General features: G+C 41.7%; 3 protein-coding genes across 5 annotated transcripts in view; 1 reads left to right on the top strand and 2 right to left on the bottom strand.

The window, feature by feature from the left end:
- SLCO4C1 (solute carrier organic anion transporter family member 4C1) overlaps nt 1–24,493 on the bottom strand; it is a 726,014-nt gene that overhangs the window by 556,654 nt on the left and 144,867 nt on the right. The gene's annotated exons all lie outside the window — the stretch shown is intronic.
- LOC308662720 (uncharacterized protein F54H12.2-like) lies at nt 1,033–2,343 on the top strand (the record flags this gene model as incomplete). Its single annotated transcript, XM_081318862.1, has 1 exon — nt 1,033–2,343. The coding sequence occupies one exon, from the start codon at nt 1,033–1,035 to the stop codon at nt 2,341–2,343; it is 1,311 nt and encodes a 436-aa protein (XP_081174988.1).
- Nucleotides 12,100–12,841, bottom strand: LOC308661049 (uncharacterized protein). Its single transcript, XM_081315757.1, has 2 exons — nt 12,584–12,841; nt 12,100–12,501 (listed from the first exon to the last, which is right to left on the bottom strand). Exons 1-2 carry the CDS (start codon nt 12,738–12,740, stop codon nt 12,113–12,115), a joined length of 546 nt encoding a protein of 181 aa, XP_081171883.1. The 5' UTR covers nt 12,741–12,841; the 3' UTR covers nt 12,100–12,112.

The raw sequence follows: 24,493 nt of genomic DNA on the forward strand, positions 1-24,493 counted from the left end.
TTTTACCATACAATTAGCGAGAGCGCTGGATCTTCCAGGAGCGTGGGAAGTAGCGCTAGCAGAGATACAGTATCCGCATAGTTGGTACACATTAACTTCACCTGGATATTTTGAAATTGCTAACGAGAGAAAGAGATGGCATTTTTCTTTGAGAAGCGGGTACTATAACAGCATCCGTCATCTGTTAGAAAATATGAACAAGCTTATATCAAACGTCAAGGACGGACCTAAGACAACCCTACATTATGATTCAGTGGGACGAAAAATTAATCTTAAAGGAGACGAACCGCACACCATTCTAGTTAGCGGAGATCTCGGACATCTGTTAGGGATGTTCCCTGGATTCAGTACATTATATGTTTACACAGACATTGTAGAGCTCCAGATAGTGGGCGACTTCTATGTGCCGTTACTGCGCTGTGTGCCTGTGCGAGGGCAAGACAATGATGTCATCACAATTACCTATGACCGCCCGCATTATGTACCGGTCAGCAAACATCACATCGATACCATTACCATAGAAATCAAAACCGATCAGGACAAAAATGTGCATTTTTATCACGGGAAGGTGATTGTCAAGCTTCATTTTTGGCCTCAGAAAAGTGAAGGATGGTTGTAATCAAGGAGCACGGGAACCCTCAAGACTACGTGGCTTACTACAGGGCACAAGCTGGCGGGGGCCTTCCAGGCTTTCGAGGAGCCCCCATTATGTACGGGACAGGTTTAGGGGGCCTGTTCCGTGGGCTTTTTCGAAAAGCAATGCCATTTTTGAGGCGAGGATTAGAAATCATTAAGCCGCATGTGAAATCTGCTGCCAAAAACATTGCCAGAGATGTCGCGGGTCATCTTGTATCCCGTGTTGTTGAGAGGGGGCAGGATGGATCAGGGATGATCATAACCAAGAAGAATTACGCATTGGGCCCGCCTATTCCGTTTAAAAAGAGAAGACTTGTGAAAAAGACCCGCCATACCAAGAGGAGACGTGCACAGAAGAGGAAGCCCTGTGACAAGGAAGACATATTCTAATACGATATGGCATTTATTCATTCTGCTTCAGAGGAATGTGTTAAATCAGAACTGGATCTTTTTCAACTGGCACCTACACAGACCAGTATTGAAAACAGTACTTATGTCGAGATCCCACCTTTATCAGCGCTGACACCCAATGCTCCCCTGGAATTTTTTATCACGGGGCATGGTGAACATTACACGGATTTAAACAACACCCTGCTGTATGTGAGTTGCAAGATTGTAAAGGCTGACGGTTCGGATATTGATGACGGGGCTAGGGTGGCCCTGACCAACTACCCCATAGCATCACTGTTTAATCAGCTGGATGTTACCTTGGGAGATCGGCTCATTACACAGAGCCATCATTGCTATTCTTACCGGGCCATGATTGAACTGATTCTGAACTTTGGTGGTGATGCGCTGGGCACCCAATTTACAGCTGGCGGTTTTTACAAAGATGACTCGGACCTCATGGAGAGTACTCTACTGACAGCCGCTGGGAACTTCGGTTTCAAAGCAAGAGCAAGACAGACGGCCGGTAGCCATAAATGGGACCTGCTAGGGCCTCTGCATAGCGATCTGTTTTTTCAAGACAGACTGCTAATTAACGGTGTTGATGTGAAAGTCAAACTCACAAGAAGCAGAAATGAATTTTGCTTGATGAAGGATGGCAACGAGAATTACAAAGTGCAACTCTTGGCGGCATCTCTCTTTGTAAAACGTGTAAAAGTAGCCCCGGGAGTGCGCCTTGGCCATGCAGAAGCTTTGCTCTCCTCCAATGCCAAATACCCCATTGATCGAGTGGGAATGAAGGTTTACAGCATTCCTGCAGGTAGCCTTGTGTGTAATCAGGAAAATCTATTTCTGGGCCAGCTACCTAAACAATTAGTGATTGGGTTTGTGGACAATGCATCTTTTAGTGGGGATTATGAAAGAAATCCGTTCAATTTTCTACACTGCAATGTCAATTTTTGCGCCTTGCATTGTGATGGCGAGCAGATCCCTGCAAAGCCTCTTCAGCCTGATTATGAGCACGGTCTTTTTGTGAGAGAGTACATGCAGATGGTGCAGGCCACAGGCAAAGGCATGAAAGACAGGCCGCTGTTAATCAGTAGGGAAGAGTTTAACCGAGGGTATACTTTGTATTGTTTTGACTTGAGTCCTGATCAGGGGTGCTCTGAGCACTATTCTTTGATCAGGAACGGTAACCTCAGAGCCGAAATTAGATTTGCGCAACCCCTCCCCAACACCGTCAACATGATTCTCTATGCAATCTTCGAAAACCTTATTGAAATAAGTCACACAAGGAATGTGCTCTTTGATTATATGTGAGTATGGACACACTGCAACTCCGCCACTTGTTCTCTGGAAATAAAGCCTTTCTAGGGGTCTACCCTTGCGACCTGTTACCCCAGAGACAGATCTCCAAAAGACCTTTTGGATTAATTGTAAATACCCACCCTCACACTCTGCCTGGTGAACACTAGCTGGCCCTCTACTTCCCATCTCCCGGATATGGCGAATTTTTTGATTCTTATGGAAGACCGCCGGATAGCCCTGACTTTCCTGGCTCCATAGCAACGTTTTTAGAGCAGCAAGCTGAGAAGTACACATTTCACCAACGCCAACTGCAGCACCCCAGCGCTGTGACCTGCGGGCAACACTGTGCATTTTTTCTACTGAACCGGACTAAAGGAGTAGACTATGAAAATATTTTAAAGATGTACTCCAATGTTGATATTAAAAATGATCAAATGGTAAAGCTGTTCGTATATCTATAAAGGTGGGAAGGGGGCTTGGAACCTGTAACCGTCACCAGTGCATGCAGACATGCCTGCCTTACTGTAAAATAAAGAAAAAGACTTAAACGTTTTTACTTGTTTCACTGTGTTTTTATTCATTTTACAAATTGAGCCAGTCACCAAACCTGAACCTACTTCTAGGGTTTAATGTCCAAGGGCTAGAAGGGGCACTGGAAAACAGAGGCTTCTGAGCCCCAAAAGGGGCTGTCACAACAGAGTCGGGGCTAGTAGCAGTTTCATCCTTAACAACCAGAGAATCTTTCAACTTTTCTACTTGCTCTTTAACAGCTGTAGACCCCAACACAGAGGTCGGAACATTCACCTCAGCCATAGCATTCATAAAGTCATCCCAGCCTTTAGGTTTCCGCTTCTCAGTAGGGGCTCGGTGCTGCGAAGCTCCTTTCACCAAGTCTAAAATATTAGTCCCAGGAATAGGGACCCCTTTGTATAAAAAGGTACCGCGATCATCCCAGGTTGAGACGTCCTGATGCTGTTTCATTTTGTTCAGCAAAAGTTCCGCATTTTTCCTGTAACGGGTGCTCACACCGCTTAGGATTTCGTCCATCGCTGTGTCCTGCGGAGATGGCTGTGGTGGCTGTTCTGGTAATGTTGGAAGTGGCCGAGGTTCTTCCGGTGGGTAAATGAGATTCAGTCTGTCCTTTTCAGACTCATTTTGCCTGGTTAGTCTTAGATACCTCTGCAATGCAGAACTGTAGAGCTTAATCTTGTCATCCTCAGACAAATCAGCTCTCTGAAGAATGGAACGCATCTCAGCATCCAACCGGTTAGTGGCTGTAGCCCCCATAGTAGTGGGCCTGCCCTGTAGTTGCTCCATCTGATACCAGATACATTTTCTCAGCATGATCCATGGTTTATCCAGCTAACAGGCTAGTCAACAGCGGAATAGCTGCCCCTAGTAAGGGACCGATAAAACCACCCGACTGAAGTATGGCCTGCTTCTTCTTTTTGAGTGAGACCTTTCTATTGCTCAACTTTTTAATGACACCTTTCTTTCTCTTCAGAGACCGGAATTGTGAAGGTTTCAGAGGAAGGTTTCCTTTTAGGGTGTTCAAAGCTATTTCTGCTATAGCCCCCACCAGGTCATTATTAGCATTGCATAAGATGGCTTTTCTCTGTCTTGGTCCGGCCTTTACTAAGATTTTTAAAAGCCCCCAATTTCTACGTACCCTCTCTGACATCTTAAATGAACTAGTGCTAAGGCAGCCGGGCTACTGCTTTTTACACTTCTTTTTCATTGTGTAAACAGCAGGCCAATCAGGTGGAAAGAGACCTGTTCTCAACCTGTAGGATTCTGGAGTGGTGGCTGCCAAATCTACCAAAAGGTACCCGTGTGGTTTGTGAGTGGCATCTTGGAATACTTCTAAAAAATACTTTGTGTTAGTGGGGTACATCTGCCTGGCCAGTGTGACAATTTGCATCTGATCACGGGGGTTGCTGAATAAAACCAAATATTTGGAATTCAGAGCTATTGTTCTCATTTTCTTGCCTTGAAAAAACAGGTTTTGTAGTATGAGAATAATGCTCAGGTTTCTGTGATGAACGTACTGTGTAAATGCCTTCTCTATTTGATCGCTCTCACTGGCCGATGTCATGAGATCATCTATCACAGCTAGAGTAATTTGATTTGGCGGAAACAAATCATCATCTTCAAAAGAAGACGGAAGCCCCTCAATAAACTTAATATAAGGGAATTTATTAAGCAGTTCTTTGTACAGAGGTTGCCAACAGCTATAAAACCATACAATATTTTGAGGCAATTGAGACAACACATCACCATGTTCTAACATTTGTTTGATAAAAAAAGATTTGCCAGAATTGGACGGACCGCTTATAATACACGAGAAAGGGTGTACAAATTGTGCAATATTTTCTGCCATCCTTAATAACCGTAAGGTAGCGTACAGTAATCTTCGCTCTTTAATAACCTTTTATTATACACTACTTTTAGAGTTTTTCGGAGGACCCGCGTTTCAAGGGACCACTGTTTCTTAACCCTAACAATCCCCAACTGTTCTACCCTGATCTCTTTTTTTCTCTCTGCACCAGACAGACAATAATCATCTACCAAATCTTTCAAAATTAACCTTTTTGCTGTTACCGCAGTTTAGTGTGATTCCCTTCACCTTTAGCACCGCTTCACCTTTGGACAAAGCATAGGCATACGTTTTGGGGCCGGCCGCAACAAACTCTGTTATCGTAGTGTTTGGAGGAATCTCACTTGTCAGCTGTCCTAAATAATCACCCAAAGGTGGAGTCCACGCCCCCTCTCTACTTACAAAAATGACTGAATCGGTGTCATGATACAGGCATCTATCGCCCAGCCCATCCAGCAGCCTGTATAATTCCAGTCGTACATACGCTGTTGTAAAGCTGGCAATGAATACGTTAGTACATGAGGCTTTGGTGGGATGGTTCTTGGCAGTTTTCCATGTCACAACGGCTGTCTCACTATCCACAAACTCACAGGAGGAAACATCATAATAGGGCACAAAAAGGTATTTGAATAATTCTTCAGGGTTTGTCACCACAGATGTTGTCAGGTGATTGGTGCTCTGACCAAACTTGCCCCACAGCGAGTTTAAAAAAAGTTCGGCAATCTGCCTTTTAGCAGGATTTACCTCAATGTGTTCACGGCGTAAGCGGACACCTTCCATCTTTTCATAATCACGAATATATTGCTCTTTATCCTGTTCTGTTTTGCACCAGTCAGGGTAACCGCTGGCCTCCTGTTTCTGTCTGAGATGTGCGTTAATATAATCTGAAAATAGCCCCTTTGATGTACTTTCAAAATGCCAGATTTCATAGATTTCAACAATTCTGTAGCCTTTTTCTTTTTTTTATTTAAAAAGTTTTACAATACATTTTGACTTTAATCCCCCCCTCCCCCACCCCTATCCAACCCTCCCTATCCCTCTCCCCCACTCCCTCCTCCCCCCCCGACTTCCCAGAGCTAAATACAGGGCATAAAATTGAAAAACAAACATAAACACCCCTATGTTATCAACAATAAACTATAAATTCTATCTCTCTCTAGCTCATATAAAATGAGTACAAACAATATTAATATTACAAATAAAGTAGAAAAGAAAAAGAGGAAAACAGAAAAAGAGCTTTACTCAAAATAAATTTTCTTAATCCCAGTCCTTATTCATATTAATTTCAAAAAAAAAAAAAGAAAAGAAAAAAAAAACTTTCACCTGCTATTTGCATTCTCCCACCTTTCTCTAATTTCCAAACAAATTCTCAGTTATGCGCCAAAAGCGCCTATCTCTGTTAATCTTAATAATCTCCGACCAAACTAAACTATGATCAAAAATAGTTCTTGCATGTATCACGCCAAATGTCTCGCAGTTCCAAATCATCCTTAAGTTCAAATAAAAGTTCAAATAAAAAGAGTATATAAAAAAAAGATTTAGGCAATCTCTAAGACAACTTGTTGTTAATTAGGAGCTTACATACCCATTCTTAGTTCAACACATACTTTAAGTCCATAACCCTAATATACTTTTCTAGCAAGCAAATAACATCAATCTTAAATTGTGTAAAATATTAAAAAAAAACTTTCTTTCTCCTCTATAATAATTTTACTCCATTGACATTCTAATCTAAAAATTTAATCAGCAATCTTAACGCCCCAAAACTTTTGGAGCACCTCTGTCATGACCCCCAAAACTTCTTTAGACCGCTCTCCTCCCATATCTTCACTGTAAGCACACTTTGAAGATTCCATAACTTTCTGCTGGTCTTGCTCTTGCTCTCGTCTCGCTCTTCTTAGGGTGGCACGCGTCATCTTCTGGCCTCCTGCAGCAACCGATGAGACTGTGACTTGATCCCCTCCAACACCATTGTCCTCTGTCTGTCTATCTGCAACATCTTGAAGCTTTCCCACACCGTATCCTTTTGCAGCTTCCAAAAATGATAGGGGGGTTGCTTTTAACACATTACTATAAAAATCACGTGCCTGAGCCACAGTAACCAAACAATGTCTTTTACCTTCGTGCGTCGCCACCAATCCAACTGGAATCTCCCATCTAAACTTAATATCACGTTTCTTAAGTTCCTGTACTAGAAATGCAAAATCTTTCCTTCTCCTTAGGATCTTCGGAGGGATCTCTTTTAAAACCAAAACTTCTTGCTCAGCCACTACCAAATTAGTATCATAAGCAGCTTGAATGACTTCATCTCTAATTACTCTCTTTGTAAAATAGACCACCACATCTCTGGGTAACTTCCTCTGTCTTGCAATCCATGAATTTACACGAAAAACTTTGTCCATATTTCCCTCAATTTCAGATGCTGACTGGCCCAGTACCCCTTCCAGAGCCTCAGAAATCAGCTGCTTTAAATCTTCTTTACCATTCTCCTTTAAACCCCTAATTCTAATAGCATACTGCATCTGATTATACTGAACAAGGCTCAATTCTTCGTCCATTTTATCCCTTATATTTTCATTTTCTAATACCTTTGCTTCTAATATAGAGTTCTTTTGACTGAGGTCCTCCACTTTTATATCCAGCTGTAGCACACATTCAGCTACGGATTCAACCATAGACAAGATGTCCACCCTCATTGCTCTCAGCTTCTCTTCCATCTTCTTCTCCAATTTCTCCATTTTCTCCTCCATTTTCTCCTCCAGCTTTTTCAACTTTTCATCCATCATATCAGACATCAATTGTGCATGCTTTCCAAGAGCGTCTTGTAAATCCTTAAGCGTCAATACCGGGGGAGATGCAGGAGGAAGCAAAGCTTGCAATGAGGTCTCTTGCACCAGGGAAGACCCCGCATTCCGAAGAGCTTTAGAAGTTTTAGCCACCATCTTCCCCCACTTTCACTTATTACGCACTTTCACTTTAAAGCTATAAAATCCATTGAGCTAGAGAGTAAAAATAAAGAGTCCACTTCACCTTGACCTCCTGTACTGCTCTGCCTGCATCTTGATAATCAAAAGTATTTCCTTTTGGCAGGGGTGGTTGCTAACGCCTGGCTCTGCTCCAAAAATCCCAGAGCAGAGGCACTGCGCAGCTCGGAGCAACCCAGGCTTCGGGGGGGCTCATCCTTCAGCCGCCCAAGCTCTCAGCTCAGGCGGCCCGGAGAGCTCAACCCCTACCTGGGGCCTCACCCCCTCCTCTTCTCCCGAGGAGGGGGCTTCAAATCCATCTAAACAGCTGATCGACGCTGTTTACGATGGAAAAACACAGCTGCGGAGCGGGCAGCCCAAAAACGGCTGTCTTTCAGCGTCGCGTCGCCACCGGAAGTCTCGCCTTTTTCTAAAGCTACATTCAATTCAACAGTACACCATGTTCCAGTCAGAGCTCTTTCCTCATCACTGTGTTTACAGGGGGTAGTTTGCAGTTTTTCTGTGCAGGTTGCACACAAACTAAACATTAATTTGCCCCCTGATTTGTGGGGTAGTACAGGAAAATAGAGATTCCTTGGCGGGTACACTTTGACTTTGGCTAACCCAAAATATTGTTTTATGTCCCCAAAATCTTGGTAGATAATTTGTGGATGGCCGATTGGGTACTCCTTGGTCTTATTCACAAAGGGGTACAAACTGGTGAAATCGTAATATAAGATTTGTTCACCAGGTTTTGGCTTGTAGTAAAGACATGTAGCATTTGTTCTACCACCAAAAAAGGCATCTCGAGGTATCAAAGGTATTGGGAGCTTATTCTCAACCAGAAACTGCTTCAAAGAGGTGTCAGCCTCCACCAAGGCCCTCCATTCGTGTTCCCAGATGCAGCGCACAGCATAACCCTGGGCTCTGAGGTCCTCTTCTTTAATCCTAGTACGGCTGTGCAGGGTGCCATATGTTGAGCCAAGTAAGTTGTTGAAGTCTCTTTCAGAGTAGCAGACAGGGCACCCATGAAAAAAAACAACCATAAAATTCAAAAGCTGTGGGGGTGTCATTTATGACAGCAAAGCCATCCAAAAAATATTTGCCTACTTGTTTTTCACCCCCCTTCAGGGCATGCTGGATATTTACGTTCTCAGTGTGCTCTATGTACATCAACCATTGTATCGCAGGTGCTGAATACCTTTTCTGTGTCTTGTGATAATTATCCATAGGAGCCAAAGCAATGGAGTTGTTGTTCAAATACATGAACCGGTACTGTGCCATACAGACAGAAGCCAGTGTGATATATTGGAAGGGGTCAATGCAACGAATCACTATCTCCTCAACAATATCCCCACCGCCCCTCTTGACGAACTCACGCTCAGTCATTTCCATTACCTGTTCCCTAAATCGAATACATGCTTCTCTTAGTATATCAACATCCTGCCTGCAATAGTAAGCCAGAGCCTTCTTTAGTTTAAATACAGTACCTCTATTAGCAGCGTGCCATTTCAGGAATTCTTCTCTCTCCCCGGGCATCATGGTTTCAGGGCTATAATACTTGGCTTCAGGGAGCGGCCCAACGTAGTCCTGATTGGCCATTGTATTGAACAAATGGGGGAAATATCCTTTGCAGCCTTGAAACCCCATAGCTTTGGGTAATTTACTTAATTTAAGGGGCAAAAATGAGAGGCTATCAATAAAACGGATCTTGTAAGCCGGCAGGGTGATACACAGAAGTTTCCCTCCCAGGCTTATAAGCTGAACCCTAACCTTTTCCCAGATCAACTGCCTCAGTACTAGGTACCCGTCATAACCTTTGGCATTGTGAGCGATAAAAGTGCATCCTTTAAACTTATCATTTATAAATGTCTTTACAAACTGATCCAGACACCTAACACCATAACAATCCCACATCACAACATCTTCGTCATCATCATCCTTCAACATATCCCTGGCACATGCATAATTAGGTATATGTGTGCCAGTTTCTTGGCAGCATTCAAAATCATAAATAATGTACCTTTGGCCAATTCGTGGCCGGACCAGCTCTTTTAGAAAACATAAATGATATTCCAAACTTTCAACCTTCTCAGAACACTGCCCACACTTGGGTTCCTTGCATTTCACGTGGGGAGTAAAGACGTAAACCCCACACTTTTCACAATATTCTTTACTCTTACAGTCAACTTTTCCCTCCGTAGCTAGCTGTGTGTGAGTTTCAAAACATACCTTAGAATGACAAACTACTTTGCACCTATAGCAGCGCATCTTTTCCTTCTCTACCTGCTTGCATTCTTGCTTGAGACATGATCTGCAGATATATTGACAACCATGGCTAAATTTATGGTGATAGTGAGTGTGGAAAAATTTACAGAAATAGCGTTCGCCCAGGAAACCCTTTATATTTTTGATGGCATAGTAATGATTGTCGTGTAACAATATAAACACTATTTTTTCTTGCTGTGGGAGGCCTGTAACAAAAAACCTCCATCCGTCCTGCAGATAAAACAAGATCTTTATAGTAACCCCTAAAGCTTTTTCAAAGAGGTGTATCTGTGAAAAGTTAACCATGTTTTCTGTGGAAATACCCAGTCTGATGTGAAGTTCCCTGGCCCTGGTAATAATTTCTTCATTACTAACACCCCCGCCAATGAGCCAGAGCAAGCAGCTAGCAAAACATAGAAATGCACCTTCCACATTGAAATCTACTAGGTGACGTCTTTTTTTCTCCAGTACTTTGGTGAGCAGCACAGTGCTTAACTTCCTAAGCCCTCCCCCCTCATTGTTCCTCACAATGGTAACCACTAATTGTAAATCTCCCCCCCCCCCCAATATCTCTGCTTTACTTTGAAGCAGATTTTCAATACTGGTCAGAAAATCATCAGCATTTAAACCATCCATATTCCTCCTCAGAGAAAAGAGAGGATGATTTAACCCATCTGCATCCAACTGGAGTTGAACAAAATCATTTGCACCTATGTCTCTAGCAACATTATTCAAAACATGCTGTATAGCATTATGAATAGCATCTATAGCATGTACAAAAGACTGAATTTGGTCAACATTAACGAATCTATATCGCTGATAGTATTCCACAGCCATGAAATTTCGGATAGGATGCTCCCACTCTTGCACCAAATCCAGATAAACATTGTTCGTATTCTGAGAGTTTGCAGAGTTAGTGCTTTGTAGCTGGGGCATAGAATGATTTATCTCCTCTTCTTGTTGAGATTCAGGCGTAGGTTCACTACTATCACTGTCTGCTGGGGGTGCGGGGAGTTCGCCTCCATGCATTTTTGCTTTTTTGCAGGGCGGCCCTGGTTAATCAAACAAACAAAATGTTATCACCTACATTCCTAATAATGTAATACAAACACACCCCCTTTTTTAGATTATAAAATAATACGAATGGATTTGTAGTTGGATAAAATGCTAGATGTTATACCTCCTAACTCTTGTGCTGTGTGGCTTGTGCATGGTTGAGGGGTCATGCCATGCCGGGGTCCTTCCTGCTCTGTGGGTATAGTGAGATCCACAAATGGTTGATCATCTTCCCATTCTGAAGGAAAAGAAAAACCCAATGGTCAGAAATGTTGCAGAAATTTTTGTAAGAATCTGAATGTATGTAGGAATAAAAAACAAATACCATTATAAAACCTCAGACATTCGGAATCAGTCAGTTCCATCTAGTAAAAGAAAACAAACATGCCAAGAATATTATAATCACATTCTTTTTTATATCTAAGAGGGACAGTGTTTCAAAATTTAGCAATAAAACTACTTACAAGATCCGCACCCCTTACACATTCGGAATCAGTTAATTCCATCTAGTAAAAGAAAACAAACAGGCCATGAATATTATAAATACATTCTTTTTTATATGTAAGAGGGGCAGTGTTTCAAAATTTTAGCAATAAAACTACTTACAAGATCAGCACCCCTTACACATTCAGAATCAGTTAATTCCATCTAGTAAAAGAAAACAAACAGGCCATGAATATTATAAACACATTTTTTATAGCTAAGAGGAACAATGTTTCAAAAATTAGCAATAAAATTACTTACATTTGTAGCATCCATTCTGTAAAGAGGGTCTTCTTAGTAGATCACAGGGGTCCAGAGGTATGAATATGCCAGAAACTGACAAACGTGTCTGGGGTCAGTATGAATCCTACTTTTTGTACACTCTGGCTATGTCAAAAATCACATCGCCCCACCAATCAGGTAACCCCCAGCCGAATGATTAGATTATATATCTGTGTCTAGCACCTGATAGGCTTAAACATGAGACCAGCAAATGTAAACTTCATAGTGTTAATAGTTTCTTGTAATTAATTCTGCTGAGTTCTTCACCCCTTTTGACCAGTCCACCCTCATATCAAGAAAAAAATATAATACAACTTTCATGTGATTTGTAAAGCACCTTTTATTATAAATTTCATAGCGTTAACAGTTTCTTGTAATCTATTTCTGTTACATTCTGACATATGATCCTCTTCAGAGACAATGGCGATTTGGCTTCAATCTTTGACATTAATGACAGCGGATCATGCATAAGTGATATACGATATATAAATTTCTTGAGCTCACCAAGGGAATCCCTGGTGAAATATAAGTTATTCACTTTGTCAGAAATACTGATGATGACCCAGAGAACATGAGGCATAGAAAGTCTAAAGCATATGCTGCTAATAAGTTCTGTTTCACTGGTTCCATCCGTATGGTCTTCATCTGATTGTAGGCACCCCATTAAACAATGGTGTAATATTTTAATGATACACGCTTTCAGAATCTGAGGCATGCTGGCATTTTGAGATTCCACCGATTCTAAAACAGGAAATAAGGTAGAATTAGTCTAGCTGTTTCAACTAATCAAAATACTGTTTTCTTAATTTTTATATTTACTTACCATTTGATGTTTTGCAGAATCTGCAACAACAAGGCTTTATAAATTTGTTGTCTTCTACGTTGCCGCATAGGTCAGGTCCTTTTCTTATTCTACGTCTACGCTTGGGAGGTTTGGGGGTCAAATTTACATCAAACAAATCACTATCAATATTTGCCATCTTCAAAAGACTGCTGGAATTAATTTGCTAGCTGTTCAGACCTGCCTGTACAACACCCCCCACGCATGCTATGACACGTCCTTGAGCCTTGTGCCTGTCCAGAATCACGGGGAATGACATGTCCAGACATGCCCACAACACACATACCTAAAACATCAATCTGTTCTGGCCAGTCAGAAACGCTTCGCTTTTGCTGTAAGGTTAGAATAAATTTTATTAAATCTCTGCTATGAACGGTTACGCGTACATATGAATTCAAGGGAGTCGCAAATGCCAAAATATACGTCTTTAGATTTTTACAAAGGTAAAAAACCAGCTGTGGGCTTTAAAAGATCTGTGGTTTTCCCCCCCTACATTCAGGGAAAATGTTTTTAAAACTGCCTGGTTTAAATGCAAACCCTGGAAGCCTTTTAGGTGATCCTTTTTTCCCCCCACCCCCAGCTTTTGAGGTATTGATTTTTAAAACTCCACAAAAATTAAAAGCATCATTAGGCTAGAATGATTAGAAATAAAAAGCTTTTTTTTTAATTATCACCCCCCCAAAAGCAGGGTTTTGTTTCCCAAAAACACAGGTCTCTGTGTTTCTTTTGGATTTGCACGTCCATGGAATTAGTCTAGGGTTAATGTAATCAAGTACACAGAAGCTTGACAGCCACATGTTTGTTGACGGGATTAGGTTCGGCAAGCACCATCTGGAAATAGGGCTATCACCTTATATCACACCTTATCTGTTAGGGTTACCCATGCTTATTTTGATGGGGTTGGGCAGACACGTCATATCCGGCTAGGGTTATGGCCTTGTGAGTCCTGTACCATGAGGGGTGGGGTGTGGATTATGCACGTCACTTCCGGGGAGGAGGGGTGCGAACGTCACTTCCGTTTATGGGCATGGCCTGGTGACGTAATCAGCACGTGGCTTTGTTTACTTTGATGACGTCACTGATCAAAACTACTGATAAGTTCCATTAAAAGTTTGTATGTACTTATACTACTTACATCCTTTACATCAGAAATATATTTCTCTTGTTTATGCTTACGTATATGTAGCATGATAGAGATAGAGTCATATTTTGTTATGGAATATTATTATACCATAGAACATATATTGCAACACATATGATAATAATGTATAGTGTATTGAATGCTTATAAAGTATCATCATCATACTGTGGGCCCAATTAGTAAAAGAAAGCTTAGAAAGTATGTGAGACTATACAGCAGAAATGTCAAACACAAGGCCCGGGGGCCGGATGCGGCCCGCGAAGTGGTTCCATGTGGCCCGCGAAACCATCCTGGAAACAGTGAGGGAATGCCCCCCACTGCCTTGGCCCTGGCCCAGAGACCCTCCTTCTGCCAGAGACCCTCAGATCTGTCCCATTCCTGCCCAGGCCCCCATAGGCACCCTTGATGCGAATGATGTATAGCTGGCCGTGCCCACCCAGTAGGTCATACGCACTCTAGCCACGCCCACCCAGTAGGCCACGCTCACCCTTGCTATACCCACCTGGCCCCCTGAGGGCAACTGCAATGCTGATGCAGCCCTCAATGAAATTGAGTTTGACACCCCTGCTATACAGTATACATGTATATGTTGTAGAAACTGAAAGAGATACACAAACTGAAGGGTTTTGATTGTTCAATTCAAAGATATCACATTTCTCACAAGTTTAAAAGCTTTTTGATACTGAACTCTGATGGTCTCTCAAGAGGTGGCTGTACTAAATATCCTATTTAGTTTAATGAGATTCAAACTAATTATAAATATGATTATACTGCAAAAATTGTCATTGAACAAACAGCTACATATCAAAAGTACTTATGTAATAGTTTTTTAAAAAATCTGAATACTCTCCTAGCTAGCTGTACTATATTTAATAGTGGCCACCACAGTGAGGATTTTCTTAACAAATAGTAAACTGTGGCAAAATAATTCCTACCATCTAGAAATTTTTCTGATGTACTTGCTGTCAAAAACTCAACTTTGCCTATTTTTTCACTATCAGTGACTAAAATAATAATTGAACTTGAAACCCTATAGAGGATTTTGTGTTTATTTCTTACTTTGATACTGAACACAATTCTGATTCTGATGCACAATATCTTGGTCCTTGCTGCAGCTAATATTACAAATTTATGAACACTCAGTCCTTTAGTTTTAATTGTACTAATTTTAGAAACTGGTACATGAAAGTTTGTGATACAAAATAAAGTAAGGTAGGGAATACAAAACAAAATTAAATAACAAAAGAGAACAAATGAGTGGGTCTTCCTATGGCCTATGCATGTGACATTCTTATATTCTTTATACTATCTTATTCAGAAACTGGAATGGATGGATCTCAAAGAAAAACTTTCAAAGGAATTCTTGTAATACAATGTGAACACAACTTGCCAAATATCTAACCTTGAGAAAACAAATTAAGCTTATACAGATACAGCAGAATTTGTTTATTTGTTTTCTAATTAAAGGTAAAGGTAAAGGTTCCCCCGCACATGCATGCTAGTCGTTTCCGACTCTAGGGGCTAGTGCTCATCTCCGTTTCAAAGCCGAAGAGCAAGCGCTTGTCTGAGGACGTCTCCATGGTCATGTGGCCAGCATGACTAGACGCCAAAGGCGCACGGAACGCTGTTACCTTCCCACCGTAGTGGTCCCTATTTTTCTACTTGCATTTTTACGTGCTTTCGAACTGCTAGGTTGGCAGAAGCTGGGACAAGTAACAGGCACTCACTCTGTTACGCGGCACTCGGGATTTGACCCACCAAACTGCCAACCTTCTGATCGACAAGCTCAGCGTCCTAACCCACTGGAAAAAATGAATTTCAAAACTGTGTTACATACGTTGATCTTTCTATCGTGGTTATAGAATCATAGATTTGGAAGGCTTGCCATTTAGAAAATTAAACCTATCTCCTGCTCTATGCAGGAATCTAATTTAAAATGTCTATGAAAAAAACTGACCATACTCTGCTTAAAGAATTCTAGCAAAGATTAGTCTCTATAACTTGTCTTACTTGTCTTTTTTTCCCTATCATTGAACTGGAGTCTACTCTCCTATCACTTAAAACCAAATTCTGGTCTTTGTGAAAACTGAAAACAGATCTTGGCCTTTTTCTATGTGGTCTCTGCTCAGGTTCTTGATGAATACTATAATATCACATCTTAATTTGATTTTTCATGATTCAACATTTCCACTTTCTTCTTCTCAGCTGTAAAGCACTATGAAGCAGCATGTAAGTCTAGGTGCTACTGCTATTGCTAGATTCTTGTATACTGCATATGTTCTTTTAGCTAATGATTTATGCATCCATTCTTTATTAACATTTCAAGCATGAATTCCATTCTTTGTCATTCAACAGTGGTCTTCTTATATTACCATGGATACTACTTACTACTGCAATCAACATTAAATTCTTTCAGTTTCCCATGGTGTGCTCAACAGAGATCAGGCAACAAAGGTAGAAAGTATAAAAGGAGAGAACAGAAATTTGTGTTGGTAAGTTTGAGTGAGATGTTTAATCATATACTGGAGTGTATACAGTTGTTAGAGTAACTCACAGATGAGGCATGCTGATTAAAAGATGCTAGATAAGCTTAAACATAGCACTGGGAGAAAAGTTTGATTCCATGCTTTTATGCCTCTGATTACAACATGATTCATTATATACAAAGTAGAAATAATATTCTTGTGCTTTTATTTGATATCATAGGGTTGATCTTAAGAGTTTTATGCATGATTTACTGAAATAATCAAATTTCCATTTACTTTGGAATGTAATTTTATTTAAATTGTTCATGTTTTATGGTGTTTGTTGTTACACTTATAGATTTTTGATACAGGGGTTTTTGAAACCTATAAAATAGAATTATGTTTTCTTAGACACATGGAAGCTCTTTTCTCTGTTTTGCTAAGATTCAGGGTCTGTTCTTCATGTCTGTATTGTGTGAACCCAGAGAGCTACTGTAATTTATAAACAATTGCATACTGTGTTGTCTGAACTCAGGAAATTGTAATTTAGCTGATCTATTATTTCTTTGTATCTTTGATGTATGAAACACTCTTTTAGGAATAAACTAGGATTGGAGAAGCTCAGTTTAAATTCCTAGTTAGGAATGAAGTTAACTGAATGGTGTAGGGCCACTGGTACTGTTTAGTTCTGATAGACGAGGACTCAGAGTGGTTTAACAAGGAATGAGTTTATTGAATACACAAAGTCAACTGCTAACTGTCAAATGTTGCAACCCTTTTATAGGGAAAGCGTTTGAACTGTAACCAATACAAACAGTCTCTTTTCCCGCTCCTTGGTTGTGGCGTCCAATGAATGCACCTTATTTTCCCGCTTAAAACCTTGCAAAGCTGCACTGTGTTTGCAATCTCTTCCAAGGCCTATTGCTAACTATTTACATACATAACACCCCTTACCCCCCAGTTGATGTCATTTTCTTACAAAATCCCTTAGGTATTTTGGTGGCCTATGTATTCTGGACGGGTATCTGTTGCTTTGGCTATTAGGGACCCTTCTTTCTGGTTGACTGCTAGGCTGCTGGTTACTACTGGACCTGGGCTCTGGGTTACTGTCTACAGATGTACTGTCTTGAATAATAGGATGTGTTTGGAATTCAGTGGTCACTGGCCTACTTCGCAGGGGTATTTCCCAATCAATTGGACTGAATTGTTGTTGTTGGGCATCATGCCCAACCCCCACAACGCTTTCAGGCCTAATGTTGTCAGTACTGTTTCCCCTTACTAATCCTTGGTCCCCCTCAGCAGGCACACACCCCCTCGATCTTTTCCTCAGTTGGTCTATGTGTCTTTTACAAATCCTATTCCCTTCCCCCTCAATGATGTAAGATAGGGGACCCAAGATTTCAGTTACCACCCCTGGAATCCATTTGTCCCCTTGGGCGTAGTTCCTGGCCCAAATCAAGTCCCCCACTGCAAATGTTCTGTTAGGAATGTCAAATTCAATGTTTGGTTGGAGTCTGTCAGGATGTAATCTGTCCAACTTGGTCAATATTTTCCTGCCCCACCTCATTTCAGCTGGGCTTTTCCCCGTAGCCGAACAGGGGGTTGTGTGTTGAGCCAACAAGAACTCAGCTAGTCTCTGATGCCAGTCACCTCGAATGATCCTTTTAAGCGCGTCCTTCATGGTCCTCACGTTCCTTTCAGCCAATCCGTTGGTGGAGGGGTGGAAGGGTGCAGAAGTCTTGTGCTTAATCGAGTTGGCCTTGAGGAAATCCTGAAATTCAATAGATGTGAATTGTGGCCCATTATCTGACACTATTAAATCTGGCAACCCATGAGTGGCAAAGAGGCCCCTTAATGCCTGTATTGTTCTGCCTGCCGTTACTGAACTGACCGGTATTACTTCTAGCCATCTAGAGTAACTGTCGACCACTACAAGGAACGTTAACCCCTGGAAAGGTCCCGCGAAATCAATATGGATCCTGGACCAAGGATTCCTAGCTAGCTCCCATTTATGTGTGCGGATGTGTTGTTGTTCAGGCCTGGAGCGTTGGCACAGATGGCAATTGGCAACGCATTCCTCAATGTCGTGGTCCAATCCTGGCCACCACAAGTGACTCCTAGCCAGGGCCTTCATCCTTACTATTCCAGGGTGTCCCTCATGCAATTCAACTAGGATAGCTGATTTGTGGATTTCCGGAATGACTACACGATTTCCCCAGAGTAAGCACCCCATATGAACTGATAGTTCATCTTTCCTTCTGAAAAATGGACTGTATTTTACGTCCGGGTTGGCGTTGGGCCAACCACTCATGGCCCAGGCCATTACTCTCCTTAAGATGAGGTCCTTATTGGTTGCCTCAGCAATGTCTTTTGCCGTTAATGGCAAATCAGGAATATCCTGTAGGGACATTATTTGTCCCACTGGGGCAGGGTCCTCCTCAGTTGTGCTTAGAGGCAATCTGCTAAGAGCGTCTGCATGACCCATGTCCTTACCTGGCCTGTATTGGAGGGAAAATGAGTATGCTGAGAGGAAAATGGACCACCTCAGCATCCTGGGTGACATAATCTGAGGAGTCTGTTTATCTGTGGTAAACAGTCCCAGCAAGGGTTTGTGGTCAGTCAGTATAGTAAAGTTCCTACCATACAGGTAATCGTGGAACTTCTTAACTCCTGCCACAATAGCTAATGCCTCCCTGTCTATTTGCGCATAGTTCCGCTCTGCCTTGGTTAGTGTGCGGGAGTAGTATGCAATGGGTCTTTGTATTCCTTGGTTGTCTAAGTGGCTGATCACCGCCCCTACGCCATAAGGCGAAGCATCGCATGCCAGGAAGATTGGTTTGTTTTCAATAAAGTGAGTCACCGTTGAATTACTGGAAAGGATGTCTTTTAGAGTTTGGAAACTCACTTTGTGCTTGTTCTGCCATTGCCAAGGGGTCTTCTTATCTAGGAGTCTGTGCAGCGGTTCTGCAATGGCAGCCTTATGTGGTACAAAAGTGTGATAAAAATTTACCAAGCCTAGGAAGGCCTGTAGTTCTGCCTTGTTCCTTGGTTCAGGAGCCCCTTTTATTGCTTTGACTTTTTCAGGGGTAGGATGGACTCCACTTTTGTCAATCCTGAACCCCAAAAAATCAGTGGATTTAACCCCAATGCTACATTTTTCCTTTTTTAATTTTAACCCAGCCTTCCTAAATCTGCCCAGTACCTGTTCCAGCCGCTCTACTAACATTCCTTCATCTTTTCCAGCTATTAGGACATCATCAAAGTAAGGGCATACTCCAGGTATGCCCTTTAAGGTCCTCTCCATCACTTCTTGGAAGATGCCTGGAGCTGCTGCAATTCCAAATTGCAGCCTGTGGACTCGGAACGCCCCCTTGTGGGTAACAATTGTTTGTGCCTCTGCAGCCTCCTTGGAAACAGTTAACTGTAAGTACGCATGCGCCAAGTCGAGCTTGGCGAAGATGGCGGCGTCCTGGATCGTGGCGAGGACCTGCTTCACCGTCGGGACCGGGTAAGCATGTTTTTTCATCCCAATGTTGAGGGTGGCTTTATAGTCGGCGCAGATTCTCACATCCCCATTGGGTTTGAGGGGTGTGACAATCGGCGTCTCCCACAAACCGCCCTCAACAGGTTCTAGAACTCCGAGGCCTACAAGCCGGTCGAGCTCGGCCTCAATTTTTTCTTTTAAGGCAAAAGGCACTCTCCGGGCCTTTAGCCTGATCGGGTTTACTGAGGGGTCTAGGTTAAAGTTAATGGGGGGCCCTTTGTACTTGCCTAGAGATCCATCGAATACGTCTGCAAATTCTTTGCAGACGGATTCGAGGGTCTTATTTCTAATCACTGAATTTATTCCCCCTATCCAAATTCCTAGGGCTGGAAACCAATTAAGCCCTATTAAGCTGGTCCTATTCCCCTCCGTAACTACCAAATCTAAGACCCCCTTAAACCCCTTAAAATTTACTTTAAGGCTGGTCTTCCCTTTTACGATTATTGGACTTTTTTGGAAGTCCATTAATTGAATAGTTGTTGGTTTAAGTGGAATTCTTTTTCCACTTAGTTGTTCAATTTTCTCAAGGGTTTCAGTGGAAATTATCGACACTGAAGCCCCTGAGTCGATTTCCATTCTGCAAGGGACCCCTTGCAGAAGGACTGTAATTTTTAATTTTCCGTCCGGAAAATTGTGCCCCCTTCCCCGCCGTCTCCGATTGACGCGGGCCACCTCCCTTAGAGTTGGACTTTCCACCCGGGGTTTAGGGGTCTCCTTGCCACTAGCATTAGGGGTTACCTTACCCTCTGGCCACACATCGACTTCGTTCAGACGGGTGTCCCGACCGCGACTTCTGCAGATGGCCTGGATGTGGCCAGTCTTGCCGCAAGCCCTGCACTTGGCGGTACGAAATCGGCAGGAAGCGCGGGAATGGTTGCCGCCGCAGCTGCCGCATCGGTTCTGCGTTTCGTTGTCCCGCGGTCTGGTTGCTGTGTCCCGCCACGGTCGTTGTGCCCCGGTCGGTGGTCTTTGCGGTGTTGCGGGTTGTTGCCGGCGGCCGGGGTCAGGCCCCTCGCTTCTGAGTTGTTTTGGTGCCATCTTTCCGAATCGCCTGGAGACTTCTGCGATCTCTTCCTCCCACTGCTGATCCACCTCCCCGCAGTCCACATAGCCCTCTTGGTTAATTTCGGGTGCTGTCGCCATGCTACTGCGGGGGGGGTCGCGGTACCCGGTTGACTCATACGTGAGGAGTTCGTCTAACACTTCCTGTAAATCGCCGGTAGGTTTGGCGATTATTCTATTCTGTAATTGTTCATCGCGTAAGCCCAGCACGACTCTGTCCCTAATTCTAATCTCTAAATTGTCGTATTTGCAACGAACTGCTGCTTCCCGGACGGCAGCGACGAATTTCTGTATGGACTCCCCTGGTCTCTGATTCCGCTTCTCGAAGATGCGCCGCCAAAAGAGTTCGGACCTTCGGGGAGTAAAGTGAACTTTTAATTTTGCGAGGAGGTCGGCATAGGGCACGCTGGAGACTGGTTGAGGCTGGCACAGCCCGACAGCAACTCTGTAGACCGGTGTGCCGCAGATTGTCAAGAGTGCCGCCGCTTTTTTCCGGTCGTCGGTGATTCCGTTCACCAACAGGAATCCCTCGACCTGCCCGATGTATTCTTCCCAATCCTCGGGGAAGTTAGGGTCAAATTCCTTCAGTGACCCAATCTGCGCCATTCGGAGAATTTTTTTTATTCTGCCGCGGCCGCTGAGTTGACTTGACACGTATTCGAATTCCGCCGCCTTTGCGCGACAATTCTGCCGATTCTCTGGTCTTCTGTCTATCCCACCCTCGTCGCCAGTTGTTTAGTTCTGATAGACGAGGACTCAGAGTGGTTTAACAAGGAATGAGTTTATTGAATACACAAAGTCAACTGCTAACTGTCAAATGTTGCAACCCTTTTATAGGGAAAGCGTTTGAACTGTAACCAATACAAACAGTCTCTTTTCCCGCTCCTTGGTTGTGGCGTCCAATGAATGCACCTTATTTTCCCGCTTAAAACCTTGCAAAGCTGCACTGTGTTTGCAATCTCTTCCAAGGCCTATTGCTAACTATTTACATACATAACAGGTACCATAAAAAAACCCCTCATAATCTTGAGTTCAAAGTAGAAATAGGAGAGAAAGTAATGTATGCATTCCTGGAGAAAGGACAGGATAAAAATGTGATGAATATCTATTATATTGACTTTCTGCTCCATGCAGATTCTTTCACAATTAGGCACATAACATTATTCATGATACTACAAAATATTATTTGACACAGGACATACCAAACAAATTATTTGCATTGGAGTTGCAAAGTAATGGTTCAGAATGCAAGACAATGCTTTTCTCCCTTTTCTTTAAGCTATCATATTAGGAGCTATTTGACTACAGATAATCCTTCCAAATAGTTGCTATCAGTGGTATCATGCATTAAATTTTGAAGAAAATGAAAGTGATTATCATTTAATTTGCTGTAGAGTTTTTCTCATAAATACTTCTGGGAATGAAATCAAAAGCAAACTTAAAATTCAGAAAAACATGTACAAGGAAGATTTCCATTTTGCTTCTGCATAAGACAGTGGAGAACAAGTTAGCAGCCCTCCTTAAAGCCAGTTTGTTCATCTCCAACTTCAATCCAATCTTGAAAATGTTTAAGTTTGGCAAACAGTTTACTGGTCTTGCTCAGTAGATTAAGTCTATAATTAACCATGTATTGTTTGTTGTCCTCACACATGAACAGGAGTATCACCAAAGCTTTGATATGAGGCCACCTTGGCTGGTAGGTATAAATAAGGAAGCAAATGCTGGTATTTATCTGTTGGGATTTCATTGTTTCTGATATAGTGTAACTTAGTCAATGCCCGGAGCTTTGTGACTTTCAGAGATCTTATTAGTCTGTTTCTGATACTGAGATTGAGAGCTATGTTTCAAGATCCACTATCTCTGTTACAGAACTGTATAATGCTTACTGTGGTTTTCATATAGGGCTTTATAATGCACTTCCCATACCAATACACATACTTGATTTGAGAATGAACTATGAAAGCTCAAGTTGTTAAATACCAAAAAAATTAAAGCCCAGATCTGAAATCTGTCAGATTTATGGCTTTGAATCAACATTTGCCAGTTTCCCATGGTTGACATATACGTCTTTACTGTGATAAGATATTTATATGATTGCTAATGTTAAAAGGAGGTCACTGGTGTGCCATTAAAGGCTTTTGTTTATAACTTATGTAAGGCTTCCTGAATGCATTTTTACTCTGCATATATTCATGGTAAAATCACTTAGGTGGTCTATGGCCTGAACTGACCCACCTTCATCTCTTCTCTATGCTCAGATCAGATTTCATTAGCATTATGTTAAAACATATGTGGAGATGGTGGCTTAGGAGGATTTTGCCTTTCTTTGAGTAATATGCTAGCTGCTATCTTTTCTGAAAAGGTCCTTGAACTTTCTATTTGGACTTTTGCAACACACTCTATATGGGGTCACCTTTGAAAACTACTTGGGATCTGCAATTGATCTAAAATGCAGCAAACTGCCTATAGGCCAATGGGAGCTTTATATTGGTTATTAATAAACTATTTGAAACTGAGTGCTGTTTTTGATCTTTAAAACCCAAGTTGTTCTGAAGGAGATTTACTTAAGACCTTGTTGTCAATATGCATACTACAATCTTATTAGTAAAGAATATGATTTTCCTGTTTTCAAGATTATGTTTGCATTATTTCTACATTATGGTTATCATTATGTTGGTATATTGCACTTTGTCAAGAGCCCATTTGTAAATTGGTTGGCTTATGCAATAAATAAATATTTCAGAATCATTCCAAATAGAAGCATAAATATTGTATCAGCATTGTATTGCCTTTATTCTGGTAAAAATAATTAAAAGGAGATTTAACAATTTTCCCCATGAAGAGTTTTCAAGACCAGCAATATCAAATTTATACTTTATTGTGAAAAAAAATAATCTTTTCTTAGTTGTGAGATCCTCAGAATCTCTTCCAAAGTCATTGTTAACATTGTTGAAAAACTAATATCCTAAGCACAGCAAAGCTAAAAAGAAGAAAGGTGCCAAATGTGATTGTGGAAGAAATTATGAATGAGAAAGAAAAATATCCAGCAAAAAATATGGAGAATGAATATGTCTAGGGCAGACCTGGTTCAACATCACTGTCAGATAAATCAACTTTCTTTGGAAAACTCCACAGATAACAGTAAAAAGCCAAAAGAATTTCACAATTTATGATGGTGAATTTTGTAAATCAAATAAACTCTTACTAGGATTTTTTATCTTGAACTCAAAATTAAACAGAATTGCTGCAGAGAAATGAAATTGGGAGTAGTTAATTCAAGTCAACTGTATCCTCCCATTCTTGAAATACCCTGTTTCAACCATTTCCACTCTGTTTACTGTCATCATTAAGCATTTAGAGTACTAGATGCAGGAAGTTGGTATATAAATCTAAAACAATCCATAAATGGATATTTGCTTGTATTTAAGAAAGCTCTTCCTCCTAACATTTCAAACTCAGTTATTTTCACTTTGCATCACTTCATGTAGTCATATGAGGTAAATAATTCCAAAGAGTGAATTTTTGATATATTCAAGAGAAAAATAGATTTCTTGAGGTATGAACTCTGTTCAGTCAATATATTGAATACCATTTAAAATTCATTAAGGCAGGGACATGGTGGCTCAGTGGGTTAGGACGCTGAGCTTGTCGATCAGAAGGTCGGCAGTTTGGCAGGTCGA

Source organism: Vipera berus (assembly GCF_964194415.1).
Source record: "Vipera berus genome assembly, chromosome: 2".
Taxonomy (NCBI): domain Eukaryota; kingdom Metazoa; phylum Chordata; class Lepidosauria; order Squamata; family Viperidae; genus Vipera; species Vipera berus.